This window comes from Schistocerca serialis, chromosome 8, assembly GCF_023864345.2.
Source record: "Schistocerca serialis cubense isolate TAMUIC-IGC-003099 chromosome 8, iqSchSeri2.2, whole genome shotgun sequence".
Classification (NCBI taxonomy): Eukaryota; Metazoa; Arthropoda; class Insecta; order Orthoptera; family Acrididae; genus Schistocerca; species Schistocerca serialis.
The window spans coordinates 59,220,951-59,237,431 of NC_064645.1; the positions used below are offsets into that span (position 1 = coordinate 59,220,951).

The 16,481-nt window shown below is 43.8% G+C and overlaps 1 protein-coding gene across 4 annotated transcripts in view; it reads right to left on the reverse strand.

Moving 5' to 3' along the window:
- The window catches only part of LOC126416233 (protein croquemort-like), a 274,990-nt gene extending 259,318 nt beyond the window's left edge, over positions 1-15,672 (reverse strand). Inside the window, exons 1-2 of one of the 4 annotated variants that reach the window (XM_050083842.1) lie at positions 15,611-15,672; positions 8,512-8,680 (exon numbers count right to left, since the gene is read on the reverse strand). Coding sequence is in view for 1 of the 4 variants with exons in the window: in XM_050083841.1 (XP_049939798.1) it covers positions 6,749-6,784 (36 nt within the window). In the remaining 3 variants the exon portion in view is untranslated. Of the gene's footprint in view, positions 1-6,748; positions 6,829-8,511; positions 8,681-15,445; positions 15,576-15,610 lie in introns of those variants that run through there. The other 3 variants (XM_050083843.1, XM_050083844.1, XM_050083841.1) reach the window with 3 other exon arrangements.
- Between the last annotated feature and the right edge of the window lie 809 nt (positions 15,673-16,481).

The following is a 16,481-nucleotide window of genomic DNA, read 5'->3' on the forward strand; positions in this document are numbered from 1 at the left end:
CTGATGAAACACCTTAGCGTGTCTATGTATTACTGATCTAGCCGGATGCCAATCCTAATACCAGGCCATCAACCCCTATGTAAAGATAGCAACACTAAATCACAGAAGCCACTATTCTATGCGCTTGTGTGCTACAGCTGATCGGGTGTTACGTTCCCGATACTGGGGAGAAAAATCAACTGTGAACACTCCCAGTATGTACAGGAAACTCACTAATAATCGTATTCCCACAGAACGGTGTGCCGATCTATTTGATGTCTAAACTGCATGCGGTTCTGATCCCTGCCTCGCTAGGTAATTGAAGCAAACTCCCAGATACTATAGTATTTAACAAATCATATGCAAGAAACCTTTTAAGAAAAACATACAAAATACTATATAGCAATTGGCAGCGGATAAAGCGGGCTAAATAAGTAAAATGGAAAATATCTAAGGACAACGCCATCCGACATAAGTCGTCGTGACGCTACCATTATTATATGAAAAGGAAGGAGTTCCATGATCGCAAATTCCATCAAATTCACCACTTACACCTCTTATATCGCATTCGTAGGTTGTGTCAACTCAGAACCCATCTGTCACTTTCAGCGCAACTTTGGCATCGAGATACGTTACACATCGGTGTGCCACCACGGCCCACGTTGTAAGTAGTATGGAAGCCAAGTAAACGCTGCCGGCACAGGCTTCAATGTCCTTAATGTCCTTGGTGAGTCCTGTTTGGTGCGTATTAGGCCGTGCCCCTAAGGCATGTTCATGTGGCCGACGTTGTATCTCCTAATGCTCGAGACAACATCGAACGCTGTAAAGACTCCGGCGTGTAAGAATTACTTTCAAGGGACATGGTTTCCTTGAGATAAATATGGCACTACGTCCTGACAGAACTGAGCTTCTAGTGGGAAAGAACCAGCTAAAGGGAAGGTTCTATTCCAGTTAGTAAAAACAGCCACATATCTCATCAGCAGAATGCTAAGAGAACACAGTTATGACAGTTAATTAAACCCACAAGGAACGTGCGCAAATATCTGAATACATCTTGCCGCTGCAGGGGTTTGCAAAACCTTTTCCACACGCAGTCAAGTGTTTCGTTACCGGTCGTATGTAAAGGCTCTTAATACCACCAAGGTTTTGTCCAAACACGTACGAGAAAGGTAATTTAACTGAAGGTACAAAAAGCAGAAATGCTTTTTCTTTTTAATCATCAGCCTTCTGACTAGTTTCATGCGGCCAGCCACGAATTCCTCTCCTGTACCAACCTCTTCATCTCAGAATAGCAGTCTCAGTCTTCCTCTACAGTTTTTACCCTCTACAGCTCCCTCTAGTACCATGGAAGCTATTACCTGGTGTCTTATTCTGCTCCTCCTCTTCGTCAGTATTTTCCACAAATACCTTTCCTCTCTCATTCAGCGCAGAACCTCCTCACATTCCTTATCAGTCAACCTAATTTTCAACAGTCGTCTGTTGCTCCACATCTCAAATGCTTCTATTCTCTTCTGTCCTGTTTTTCAACAGTCCATGTTTCACTACCATAAAATATTCCTCCCCTTCTCAGAAATTTCTTCCTTTAATTAAGGCCTATGTTTGGTACTAGTAGACTTATCTTGGCCAGGAATGCCCTTTTTTCCAGTGCCAGTCTGCTTTTGATGTTCTCCTTGCTCCGTCCGTCACTGGATATTTTGCTGTCTAGGTAGCAGAATGCCTTAACTTCATCTACTTCCTGACCATCAATCCGGATGTTACGTTACTCGCTGTTATTTCTGCTACTTCTCATTACTTTCGTCTTTCTTCGATTTTCTCTCAACCCATATTCTGTACTCTTAGACCGTTCATCACATTCAGCACATCCTGTAACTATTCTCCACTCACTGAGGATAGCAATGTGTCATCAGCGAATCTTATTATTGATATCCTTTCACCCTTAATTTTTTTTATTTCTATCATTGCTCCTTCGATATGTAGAATGAACATTGGGGCGAAAGACTACATCGCTGTCTTACACACTTTTTAATCCGAGCACTTCGTTCTTAGTCTTTCACTGTCATTATTCCCTCTTGGCTGTTTTATATTACCTGTCTTTCCATATAGCTCACCCCTATTTTCCATCAGAATTTCGAACATCTTGCACCATTTTACATTGTCGAACGCTTTTTCCAAGTCGTCAAAATCCTATGAACGTGTCTTTCTTTTTCTGTAATCGCTAGCAAAGGAAAACCCAAGAAGATTGCCCCAATTCGACTCTCGCGCCGCTGTGTAAGTAAGTGGCGTCGAGAAACGGCTCAAATCGTTAAATCTGAACAACGCTCCAGAGCTTCATTCAGTCCCTACCAGATTCTACACGGAATATTCGGTTGTGTTAGACCTCTTAAGAATAATATACCGAACATCCCTCCAACAATAACTGTGCTCGATGTTTACAAGAAAGCGCAGGTCACACCCACCTAAAAAAAGGGGCACCACAGGTGATCCACAAAACCTGTCCACTACCCTTTACATTAATTTGTTATAGAAGCTCAGAATATATTCTGAACTCAAATGTAATAAGACATCTCTAACAGAGTAACTTCCTTCATTCCAGTCAGCATGGATTCAGAAAACATCGATCATGTGAAATACAAGTTGCATTTTTCTCAAATGATATACTGAAAGCTTTCGATCAAAGCAGGGTGGTAGTTGTAATGATTCTTGACTGCAGGAAGACATTTGTCCACAACCATACCTACGCTTATTATTGAAAGTACAATCGGATGTGTTATCAAGCGAAATTTGTGACTGGATTGAGGATTTCTCTATAGGTAGAACGCAGCATGTTATGTTGGATGGAGAGTCATTGACAGATGTGGATATAACTTTAGGTTTGCCCCTAGGAAATATGTTGAACCTGGGCTGTTCATGTTTATTACCACGTTGCGGACAATAATGATAGTAACCTCGGACTTTTCTCAGGCAACGCAGTTATCTACAGTGAAGCATTGGCGGAAAGAAGCTGAGCCAAACGTCAGGTCTTGATAAGGTTTCAGTATGGCACAAAGACATGGATAACTTGATTTAAGAGGACAGAAACGTAAACTAATGCACTTCGTAAAACGAAAAAAAAAATAGTATCCTATGACTAAGATATTACTCATCGTTGGAAAGATCAATTCATACAAATACCTCGGTTGATTTCTGTACGGCTATGAAATGGAACGATCCTATAGACTCAATTGTCGGTAGAACAGGTGGAAGACTGGGGGAATGAAATTAACCTGCTTACAAATGACCCGTGTGACCCATTCTAGAATTCTCAATGAACAGAAGTCTTCCGAAGTAAGAGTGATTTCAGGTGTGACGCAGGGGAGTGTCGTAGGACCGTTGCTATTCACAATATACATAAATGACCTTGTGGATAACACCGGAAGTTCACTGAGGCTTTTTGCGGATGATGCTGTAGTATACCGAGAGGTTGTAACAATGGAAAATTGTACTGAAATGCAGGAGGATCTGCAACGAATTGACGCATGGTGCAGGGAATGGCAATTGAATCTCAATGTAGACAAGTGTAATGTGCTGCGAATACATAGAAAGATAGATCCTTTATCATTTAGCTACAATAGAGCTGGTCAGCAAATGCAAGCAGTTAATTCCATAAATTATCTGGGAGTAGGCATTAGAGATATAAAATGGAATGACCATAAAAAATTGTCGGTAAAGCAGATGCGAGACAGATTCATTCGAAGAATCCTAAGGAAATGCAGTCAGAAAACAAAGGAAGTAGGTTACAGTACACTTGTTCGCCCACTGCTTGAATATTGCTCACCAGTGTGGGATCCGTACCAGATAGGGTTGATAGAGAGAAGATCCAACAGAGAGCAGCGCGCTTCGTTACAGGATCATTTAGTAATCGCGAAGGCGTTACGGAGATGATAGATAAACTCCAGTGGAAGACTCTGCAAGAGAGACGCTCAGTAGCTCTGTACGGGCTTTTGTTGAAGTTTCGAGAACATACCTTCACCGAGGAGTGAAGCAGTATATTGCTCCCTCCTACGTATATCTCGCGAAGAGACCGTGAGGATAAAATCAGAGAGATTAGAGCCTACACAAAGGCATACCGACAATCTTTCTTTCAACGAACAATACGAGACTGGAATAGGAGGGAGAACCGATAGAGGTACTCAAGGTACCCTCCGTCACACACCGTCAGGCGGCTTGCGGAGTATAGAGGTAGATGTAGAATACCGTTCAAGTCTGTTGAGCCCGTATCAAATGTGAGAAACTGTGGATATTGAACCTGTACAAAGTGAGCAGCACGAGTATCGTGGGAGATTTCTTTGACACGTGGGGGCGTGTAACGGAGATGCTGGAAAGAACTGGCGCACATTGCAATATAGTTTCATTTTCACCTGAAAGTCTGCTTAGGAAGTTTCTAGGACCGACTTTAAGTGAATGAAAGAATGACAACAGCTTCCTGCGTGTCGCACCCACAGGGATCGCGGAGACAAGATCGCATTGATTACAATGTGCTTGCAGACACACATTTGAGCACTAATTCTTCTCACGCTCTACACGGGAATGGAACGGGTAAAATTCGTAATAAATGCTACAATCGGAAGTATTCTCTGGCATTCACTTCAGTGCTTTGCAGGGTATAGAAATAGATGAAGTCAACATGGGAACTACTAAAAAAAATAAAAAAAGCATTGACACTGCTTAAAGGACACAAGTTAGTTGTCTCGCTACACTGATAAATCTACAGTAGCTGACCGCGCGCCGGGACCAGGTAACTACCAATTTCGTTTCTTCGACACTATCAAGGTGCAGTTACTACTATGCCAAGATGTACAAAGACGCCATAGAAATTCAAATCAGAAAAGGAATTTAAACAGGAAACAAAAAGGATTGATACCGGAGAAGTTGTGGACCATAGTGATAAATAAACAAAGAACGCCAGCACTTCTGCCCTGTAAGCTTCATAACGCACACCGGGGCGTTACTCCGTGATGTTAGGTAACGGTGTGGTTACGTAATAAAGCGGTCGTTGAGCGGATATGTATAAACAGTTCGGCTAACCGAAATTTTTTGGGTTTGGAACTACTATTTATAGCTTTTGATGACTTCTTCACCAGTAGGGGACGGAACATTGTTAACAAATGCATCTTAGACCTCGACCTAAAGCCCAGCTAACGAAAATCACCAAGAAAGCATTGCCAATATCCTGGCATACATCGATTCGAATATCTGCTCGCAACAAGACAGTCTAGCGAAAACGCGTTTTCTCATGTAGAAGACACACGCGACACCTACACTAAATTTTACCATCTGAAGTTACAGAAGATTATATATATAAACCTAGGAGTTACAGTCACAAAAAGCTTTTGAATAACCATCTGTTAGTAGCCTAACAAGTATCTGGTTACTTAACAGGCCTTTCATGGTGCCTGGTTAACCTATTCCCCGGAAAAAATAAACTTCCCTTGTCACAAATTTCTGTCAACTGAACCTACCGATATTGAATGTCTGCTTCGTTCCGAAACTTAATGGTGTATCCTGTGGCGTCATACACACGCAAACAGAATGAAAACAAAAGAATGGCAGTATTTATTTTGCGCCTATGTTAGTGTTTGGAAGATAGGTTCTGGTGACACACTGACAACGCAGCGAAGGATCTGACTTTGGTCGTTAGATGACAGATTCGTTGACATATTTCCCGAACTCAACTAATGTAAAGAAACATTTCGATGTGGTGGAACACTGGTGTGTAACGTTTCTCGAGATATGGGTTAGGGTGAGAGGTGACAGTTTGGTTGTGGGATGGCGAAGCTCTAATGACCGCTTCTGTTTACTTTTAGAACACATCGCAGAACACACTAAATTACACGAGAACTCGAAAACTATAGCACGCAATATGGCACTAGGTACCAGCTTTGTATTGCATCGATACGCCGATGTCGTCCTTAGCTTGGCAGAGATGCGAGCCTTAAGAAACGACCAACGGCAGACGTCACTAACACGAAAACATTAGCAAAGCAAAATTCAACAAACATGACATCAACGGGAATAGGGTGTTTCGAGCCCTAAATGCTCCTGTTATTAAAGCTTTCGAGTATACAAAGGCTTAAATATATTAGACAACGGTGGTAAATTATGGGTTTTGATGAGGGGTACAAATATAACTGGAATGCGTAATATATACAAAAAAGATTGTCATGACATATTTTGGCAACACATATCAAGACTATCACGTTCCAACTTGACCTATATATGAGTGACTGCTACAGTCCAGTCTGTCACCAAAGCCTCATAAAAAACAACAGATACAGCTGCAGTGTACGTCACAATATGAAGAATAATTCTCCTTGGTGGATCGCTGTCTCCACTAGACCTATGCTGGTCTACTGAACAACGTGATCTAAGGCACCACACGCAAGAAATAAACGAGGTTTTAAGAAAAAAATGTACGATTGACATTTGCAAGAAAGAAACGAGGACTCACATACGTCTTAACACTTCAAAGACTCTACTGAGGACTCCTATTGGTCACTAAACCCAGGAATATTGCGTGTCAGATGAATGAATACACCATAAAGCACTAGTAGTTTAGTGGTAAAAGTAGTCTACTCTTAAACGCAGACTCCGTTCTCAGAAATAACGCTTATGTTTGGCACTGGTAGCACATCACACTGCGAAAATAACCTCGTTCAGAAACATAATAGCAGCATAGCGCGTGGTTTAGCGACCACAGTCAGAGCTCGGGTGTGTGTGCTGAGAGACTCACCACGGAGGAACAGCAGAGTGCACGACCTTCGCCCATGCTGCCTGCCCTGCCTATGCACACTGCACTGCACCGCACCGCACTAGACTAGACTGAAGTGTACACTCTGACGGCGTTCCCACTTGGACACGAATGACGAGTTAGTCCCTACCCCTCCATCTGAATCACACTGACTGACGGCGGTGGGGGGGGGGGGGGGGGGATCTCCTGGAAAATTGCGAGCAATTCTCGATAGCCGATGCTCGTGTGGCACTGGACGTGCTCCATTGAATGGATGTAGCCCTACGTCAATATGTCGCATTTTCGACATAAGTATTCCCTCCAGTTGCACTAGGTACTCCCCACGAGGAACACATGGTACCACTTCGCTTCTGAATAAGAGACAGTAACCTTTTGTCCAACTTCGATGTATTTCATTAATTATTTTACGATCCAGTGTATCTGCGATATTCGATCGGACCTCCTAACTATGAAGGAGAATGAACACACACACACACAAAAAAAAAACCTAAAGCTCAGCACTTAACGTAGTTCCGTCGTGCACCTTAAACTGAATTAGAAATATTCGAGCGCCATTGTGCCATTCTGAAAGTGTGAGCGGTTTACAAAGAATAAGCCAATCGGTAAACAAGGACAGTGAATAAATAAAAAATACAAAAGTTCGTAGGAACAGAATCCGTGAGCACATCAATGTGGCAAAGTCGCTGCTCCGTTAAGTAGTGCTTTCGTGTAGCATAATCATCTTACTGTACGTGTCCTTAGGGTGTGTACAGGAAAATAATTAAATTAATTGCTAACGATAATAAACGTAATACTACCTTGCCACGATTTGAACGAGAAAAATAGCATTAATTCTGAAACTAGTACCGAAAGTATCCTCCGCCACTCACCGTTAGGGGAGTTGCGGAGTATGATGTAGATGTAGATGAACTAGTAACTGTGGGCGAAATAGTTACCTGCTGTTTTTTTTCTTCCCGAAGACTGCTTGCTTAGTATGTGCAAGTTACCATTTGTTGGAATAAGTATAGTGATTACGGACAAGCTGTTTGCTTAACTCGTGCTTCTGTTTTGAGCAGCAGAAGCTACTAATGCAGTCCTGTGTGGACATTAATGGTTTCTACTGAGAAGGCTACCGCACCAGGAACTTTCGAGCATACAAATTCGGATCATCGGTCTAATCGTCTTCGTTGTAAGACAGTCGACACGTTTTCCAGCCAAACTTAAGACCACTTCTGTATCGAATCCCTCACCCACTCTCAACGAGCTGATCGATTTTGTCGAAACGTTTGACAGCATAAGGCGGAAAACAAACTCGTATTAATACGCCGCTACAAACAGCTCCTTAGTAATCGCTCCTTTTGTGGTAGGACAATATATGTGGCGACTACGTTCGGATACAATTAGATCGCAGAAAAAATGTCTCTCCTGCTAGACTTGCGGAATCGCATGGTATTTTTTAAAAGGAAAGGTAAAGAAATATAGGAAAAAGTGATGAAAAAATACCTAGACATCAGTGACTCTGACGAGTTTTCACATTTCTTTCAGCTTATGGTAGTCCGTATGTTCATTGGGCTATCAGTAGCTAAAAAGAAAGGAACAAGTAATCTCATCGCACTCTCGTCAGGTCTGGCGGTCTAGCGTAAAAACGCATTCACTTGAAATGGTTTGCAAGAACCAAGCAAAAAGCGAATCTAGATTCAAGCTGGGGATTTGACTGTCGCTCCCCGGAAGATGAGCTCATCGTCCGAAATACTTTACCATCCTACCTGTTCGCCCGAAATCAGTGCAGGGAACAGAACCCACGTGCGTCACGGGGTACAGGGTCCAGCGCCGTGTGTTCCAACAGCGGGTTCGGCTGTGCTACGTGTAGCGCGTGTCGTGTGTGCCGCTCTATACCACACGGGCCTTCTCGCCAGCCTTACAAGGACATCTGACCTGGAAACCAGCCTTCACTCAGCGTTTCGAAATATTAAGCGAATGGCATTTAACAGATTTACATGAAACACGAGAAAGCGCCGCAGATGAAGCACGGAACAATGTCATTGTCTGAAGAGAAAAATAATTCTTTACAATTGCGGAACACATCGGATTGTCACACTTACTAAAATACTCTGCGGTATTACTCTGTGGTCGGAAGAATTCCTCTCCGGCACCCAACGTTTCGTCCCCACCTGTTTTCAAAACATGAGACGTCTTGTCTCTGCGCGAGAGCATACGGAAACAGAATTTCACATTAGTCACATAGCGGGTAAAACTGTCTGTCGGACAGTCGAAGAAACTACAGCCCTCCGTGGAGATGACCTCCACAGATGGGGATGAAACATTGTGTTTCAATAGGAAATTGTCCGGAATGTTTTAATAAGTGTGACGTTTCCGATAGTAAAAGTTTAGATATTAGGAACTGAATATTGTCTCCTCTAGATATTCTTAAATCAGCTCTCTTTAAATCTGGATAAATCCAGTGTAATATGTTGAACAATGGAAACTACCGTGATAGTTTCTGTTTACAGGGTTAGTGCTTAACATCTAAAGCACATCACATTGTTTTATTATTTGGGGGTAAAGATATGAAGTGGTTTGAAATGTGATAAGGAAGGCAAATGGGAAAATTAAATGTTTCGGAAGGACTCAGGGAGAGTGCGATGCATCAAGCAGGCGTAAAACAGAAATCGCACTGCTAGGATAGCAACAGCTCAGCGCAACCGATACGTAAGTGAAACAGACTGTAACATTTATATCCATTAGAAGTAGGTTTATATTACGTAACTGTGTATCTGCAGTTATGGAGTTTTTATTCTTTGTTATTTAAAGTCCTTGAGATATGGCAAGAAACTTGGTAATGTCATTATGAAAAAAGCGAAAGGATATGTTAAAATGAAAAATTACAATAACATGTGTATGTTCATAAAAAGGAAAATGTTTATTGAAAGCTGGTTCATTCTTAGGGCACTTGTATTTGTAACATGTAAAAGCTGTAGGGACGTCCTCCCGCTACGGAAGTGGAATGGCGCGATGTAAAAGCTGGTTTTGGCAGTGGAACTGAGCGTCTCCTTTGTGTGAACGGTATGCAGTGAAGGGTATGCAGTATGTATTTAACCGTACCACGGTACACTGCCACGGTCCAAGAGAGGCAACTGGAAGCCGCTTGACAAAGGATGTGCCTTGGATGAGGATCTGGCAATTATTTGGTATTCTCGGCTAATATGTTGACAATCCGACGCCAAGAAGAGATTTTATAGATCATTCGAACATCAAGAGCCGTGAGTCAGTTAGCCGCCATGCCGCTTGCCACCAATCTTCGCCTCTGCTTCACTAACTTCATACGTTCAGGAATGTATATGGGCATGGAACAGTTAATTTGTGTTTTGTTTTAATAATAATCACATCATTATAAACCAGTGTCAGGAACCATATTTTCTATCCTGACCATGAACCTATGCAGGGTCCTTACCTAAGTGTTACTAAAACTGAGTATCCTGATTTAAATGAACAATTATTGCATTCAAGTGGTTAAAAGTGATTTTTTGTCTAATATAAAAGGCGTAAAAGTTAAAGTTAAAACCACAAAGTGAAAGTGGAGAGGCTTTTGGTAAAGTATCCTTAGCTTATTTCAAAATAAAGTTTTGTAGGAGTTCAGTGCAAGATTGTGTAAATATTATATATAGAATACCTGTTTCACAGGCGATAAAAAGGCAAATAAGTTAATCTCACTTTCAAAAATAGTGTGGGTTTGATTTCTATCATGAATGGTTCCTTTTTTGAAGTTAATTAAGCCCAGTTTTGTATTTTATTGTCTTACAAAGTAAATTATGAACTACTCTAAGTGAAGTGAATGATTACCTTTTTGAATTAGTCTTTTCTACTGTAATAATCAGAGAGCGTTGACTAGTGAAACTATATTAGTTTATGCGTCCGCACCATATTCTCCACTTCCTAGGAAACAACTGAACTATTACTGTTGCCAAGGAAAACGGATATTTGTAGAGAAGCTTAAACATTGTATTTGTGATATTATTTATCTTTATTTATTTATCATGTCAGTTAAGTCAAAAGGCCCTCATGTACAAATTTAGTTCTGCACTTCATGCAGTAACATTTCAGCATCTGATTAAGTAATGCCTTTGAGTGTAGTTGTCATTAGTATGAGCTTGGTGCAAATCTACTCCCTATAATTTTCTAATGTGTGCGCTATTGGTAACTGCTGCTACACACAGTTCGAAGTAGACTGTGTCAGTTTGTATCTTGTTTGCTATTCAAGGAGAAATCTCAACGAAAGTAACTTCATCAAACAATATTCAGTTTTCTTAAACATATATTTACAAATTAATGTTCCTAATTGGGCTGGCTACTGTTGATTTTTTTATTCATTTATGTTTTTACTACTTTCATTGACTCCCAAGGTTAAAGTCCATTTGGTTTTTCTGTTAATTTCACCTAATTCAAAATTATAGTCCGATACCTTTGTCCATTAGACACACGCGAGGTCAAATCTTCGAAATCCTCTAAGAGGGTAACATTAGTGTCTTACAGGCAGGATAGTGTTGTAGGATATGTTAACGGCATTTAAGGTGCATTCTCTGGACGATGCGCGTCATTGTTCTCCAAAAAGACTGTTGGCTGTAGCTGGAGAACAGGTATTAAAAAACTAACGTGGAACTGGCTCCATCCTATACAACCTATACAAAGGCCGTGAGCAAAAAATGGGATGAGGGCACGCATAGGTATTGTCCCGTCGTACCCCTAACGACTGGAGTGCTTGCATCCACTGATACAGAAACCGCTAGCTGACAAAAGCGGTATGTGTAGGAAAGAATTTTGTAAGACTTTAAAACCATTCTGAAAGCTGCCTCGCGCGGGATTAGCCGAGCGGTCTAAGGCGCTGCAGTCATGGACTGTGCGTCTGGTCCCGGCGGAGGTTCGAGTCCTCCCTCGGGCATGGGTGTGTGTGTTTGTCCTTAGGATAATTTAGGTTAAATAGTGTGTAAGCTTAGGGACTGATGACCATGGCAGTTAAGTCCCGTAAGATTTCACACATATTTGAACATTTTTGAACATTTGAAAGCTGCCTCCACTTCAGTAGAGTCTACGTACATTTACCTGACTTCGAGAATACATTGCCGGATTCGAGACGCAGCGCACTACTGAACTCGATAACGTGTCCACTGCTGAATAGCTGCCGGGAGGCCAGGAACGAAGATAGGATAGGGACAAAGACGAAGTGACGCGTGCAGAACACACAACGTATTTCTTATCGAGGGGAAACGCCATCAGCACTGCTAACACACTTTGGCAGCAGCCGAGGGACATTTATTTGTGCCGGAGATACATCTCGTGCGTCACTCTGATAAGGAACTGGACCGTCAGCAGAATCGCGTCTCTCAAGGACGTTTGAGTGAAAGACGGAGAATTCCGCGAGTTCAGATATAATACCACCGCGCTCGTGTTTATCACTCCCATACTTGTAACAACATAAAAAAAATCATCGCGGGTTCGTTCCCCAGCAGTGCTACATACAGGTAGAGTGTAAAGAGCGCCACTTGTAAACGGAGAAGTGAAGTGCAGGCCGCAGTGCGGCCCCCCGACGCCTGCACCGGCTCGCGATGTCAACTGGGCTCGTCTGTGCAGCCGGCATCTCTCGTGAGTGCAATGTGAACCAAGGACGCAGCCACGAGCAAAAGTCGCACGCCGACCGGTTCCCGTAGTCAGAATATTACTCTCAGAAACAGAGAAAACCAACAGCGGTCGTAGATAAGTATGACATCTACAACGGCATTGCCGAATGGTCTCCTGTGCTAGATCGTAAGGAACGGAGCGCGGAACGGGTCACAATTTTTCACACGAAGACTCGATTGCTACAGAAGCAATACATGACAGGAAATCTCCTGGGAATGACCGACAGCTGAACGTTTGGATTCCTAATCTGACTCTCACTGAGCCAACAAGCGCCACTAGTGGAACTTCGCCTGAAGCATGCTCCTCTAAATTAACTCAGGTGCAAGACATACGCAAGAACATTACGCAACACCTAAAATCCGCAAGTCAGCCTTTGTTAATTGAGTGCACTGTCCATTTACAAATCGAAATAAATGTAGTAACGATCTTTTTGTAGCGCTGTAGACGACCCGGTGGCAGGGGCTCATGTTACTCTCCACCGTTAACTGTCAGTAGTGCGGTGTTATGTATGCACGGGTTAGCAGCGTGGAATCAGTGCAATAAGAAGGTTCGACGAAGAAGCGCGATACAATGGAAGATGCCGCACCTGGAGGCGCCCACGACCACACCGTGAGTGAAGTTGGCCAACTCGCTGTTGCAACGACGCGGGCTGTCCAGTGTGTCTACAGAAAATGATGCGCCACTCGGAGCCGTCTAGCCCGTGAACAGGGATCGTGAAGACGTTCTGACGCACCGGAAATGGCAAAGAGTGTCTATCATTTTCAGATACAATCAGTTTCAAACGAGACAGGAACTACTAATATCAGTGAACACAGGTCCATCTCAACTAGTTTCTGTGCGAACATTTCGAAGCGAACTCCACTCACTGTACACTTGGAATCGAGTACTTTGCAGGAGGCTGTTGCTCACAACTGTACGTCTTCGGTGGGAAAAATAACACAGTAATCGGACACTAGCTAACTTAAGGCGTATACTATGATTTTACGATTTACGATTTTGGCTTATTCAAATGGTGCAATGCGTCGAGTATACAGACGGCTCAATGAGACATACACACACACACACACACACACACACACACACACACACACACACTCACATACACACACACACACGCGCGCGCCTTTACACCCATAATACAGATAATACGTACATATAAACGCCCTTCCACGGAGTCACGGTTTGTCTACGAGAATGGAGACAGTTCTCCGGGAGACAAACTTGAAAACTGCCAATCCCGCGGTGTTTTCTTCTAGGTATCGCTGTCAAGAGTTAAAAAAATTATTTGTTTCTGTCTCTTGAAAAAAATGGTGGGTTACAGACAGGCTTCTAGCATGTGTTTTGTTTGTTTCCTACGCTTTTGCAAAAAATGGTTCAAATGGCTCTGAGCACTATGGGACTTAACTTCTGAGGTCATCAATCCCCTAGAACTTAGAACTACTTCAGCCTAACTAACCTAAGGACATCACAAACATCAATGCCCGAGGCAGGATTCGAACCTGCGACCGTAGCGGTCGCGCGGTTCCGGACTGTAGCGCCTAGAAACGCTCGGCCACCGCGGCCGGCTACGCTTTTGCAGCTCATGATTGTTACAAAGTTCTGAAAATACAAGTGAGAGGTACCAGTAGGAACTAGAAAGACTTTCCAGTTGGACGGCTGAAGATTCCTTGCCAGTGGATGGTGGACATCTTTTTCCTCGCAAACAAAGGATAATTTAGAAGATTTATTAAATATTTGTACGGTTTTTTTACTACGTTTCCGTTAGACAAGTACGAATAATACTGTTCTAAAAGATCATTTGGTTGTATGTTTCATTCTAGTTAATGGATGAATGCAGAGAAAATGGTCCACCTGTTTCGTTGCTTGAGGTGACGTTGTTATGTATAATACATGCGAAAGATAGGCGTATTTGGATTTACAGTGTTAGAGAACTGCACGGATGTTTGCCCCTTTGCAGGGTTGGTGGCGGTTTGTCAACCGCATGAAGCTGTCTTTGGGATTGGATTGGATTGTTTGGGGGAAGAGACCGAACAGCGAGGTCATCGGTCTCATCGGATTAGGGAAGGACGGGGAAGGAAGTCGACCGTGCCCTTTCAAAGGAACCATCCCGGCATTTGCCTGGAGTGATTTAGAGAAATCACGGAAAACCTAAATCAGGATGGCCGGACGTGGGATTGAACCGTCGTCCTCCCGAATGCGAGTCCAGTGTGCTAACCACTGCGCCACCTCGCTCGGTGTCTTTGGGGGTAGTGAGGTAATAAGAAGAGTATATACATACATACACGATAATAAGAAGAATACATACATGTATATATATACACACACACACATACACACACACACACACACACACACACACAGAGGCGAAGTCTGGGTGTTTACAAACGGTCATGGTTTGTTTGCTACCCCTCAGTCACACAGACGCTAGTAAGACTGTTTTAGGGTATCACTTGCACGTATGTTTCTTTCCACTTAACAGATCGAATCAGAGAAAACTATGCAAGTGATTCGTGGGCAGAGGTGACGTTGTTTATGTATGCGCAAAAGATCGGCATCCTGACTAGTTGAATTCGCAACTACATACAAGACCACAGTTTTTTTATACTCTTGGTAGTTGGAGGCAGTTCTCCGATGCTTAAGGGAAGTCTCTGAGGCGGTGAGATGAAAAGAAGAAAATCATAGTATCCAATGTGTGGATGACTCAGCAGAAACGATTGTTGCTGGTTACAGGATTCGCTCTCTTTCTTCTCTCTGCCACCTTCATAAAGACTCAAATACACTAAAACTCGACACACACACACATGCACTGTCGAAGAAATGATGCACGCACACACACACACACACACACACACACACACACACACACACACACGCTCGCGAAGAAAGGATGATTCCAGACAGTTGTCTAGAGTAGTATGGTTTGCTTACCGCCCTTCGTCAGGTACACACCGATAACACTGTTCTAAAATATCACTTGTTCGTACGTTTCACTGCAGTTAATGGATCGACAGGGGAAAAATAGTCTACCTGATTCGCTGGTTGAGACAAGTGTGAGAGTTGGGCGCCCAGAATATTCGGTTTCGCAGCTACGCACGACTCCACAGCTTGTTTCTAACATTGGCGATTTAGGGAAAGAAGCAGCTGCCAGCATCCAGTATACGACCCGGGACGGGCGCCGGCGGCTGGACTCACCTGCTGGAGAAACTGTAGTGGCCGTCGCGGCGCGCTGCGTCGGTCGCCAGACTGAGTGCTGGCGGCGGCTGGCGCTGCCGCGGCGCGCCCCCCACCGCCGCTCGCCGGGCTATCAGCTGCTCGCGGTCCGCTCATTCACGGACTGATGGTGAGCGCGGCTCGCGCCCGACACGCCGGCCCTTACGTAAGCCGCGGCCGCAGCCACCGCCACCGGACAGCGCCGGCTCGATATTCCGACCCCGGAACACCGCGCAGCCGGGAGCCATCCCCGCAACGTCCGATACTGTGGGTCCGCGAATTAGGAGACGGAACTCAGGTCTGACGGCACAGAGACGGGCGGCAGTCTCACCGCGCTAGGCTGCAGTTCTGCGGGTACGCGTGCGGGGCGGCGGCTAAGCCGCCAGACGGGGTGTAGCAGGGCCAGTGCGGGAGGAACCTGGCCCACACCGCCTGCGTTGCAGCCTTCCTCGAACGAAGAATCTATTCGGTAGAAAGGACAGGCAAGTACGATTGCCACTGGTGCTCTGAGGGTTCCGTCCAAAATAATGTACTTACAGGGTGACAAATACGGAACTATGAAAAAAAACCATGCACACACTTTATTCAACATGAAACGTCACTACAGATATTCCGATTTAGGTTATGAACTATCCAATACCCCTGCCACCTTTCGCGATCATGTGGCGCAGACGGAAAGCGAAATTCTCCATGACCCATTGACGTGTCAGAACATCAGTGGTGGCAATGACCTCCTGAATCACTGTTTCCAGCTCAGCAGTGCTTTTGGGGATATTGCTGTACACCTTGTCTCTAATATAGCCCCACAGAAGGAGTCGTATCTGTTCAGATCCGGAGAACCTGACGGCCAGTC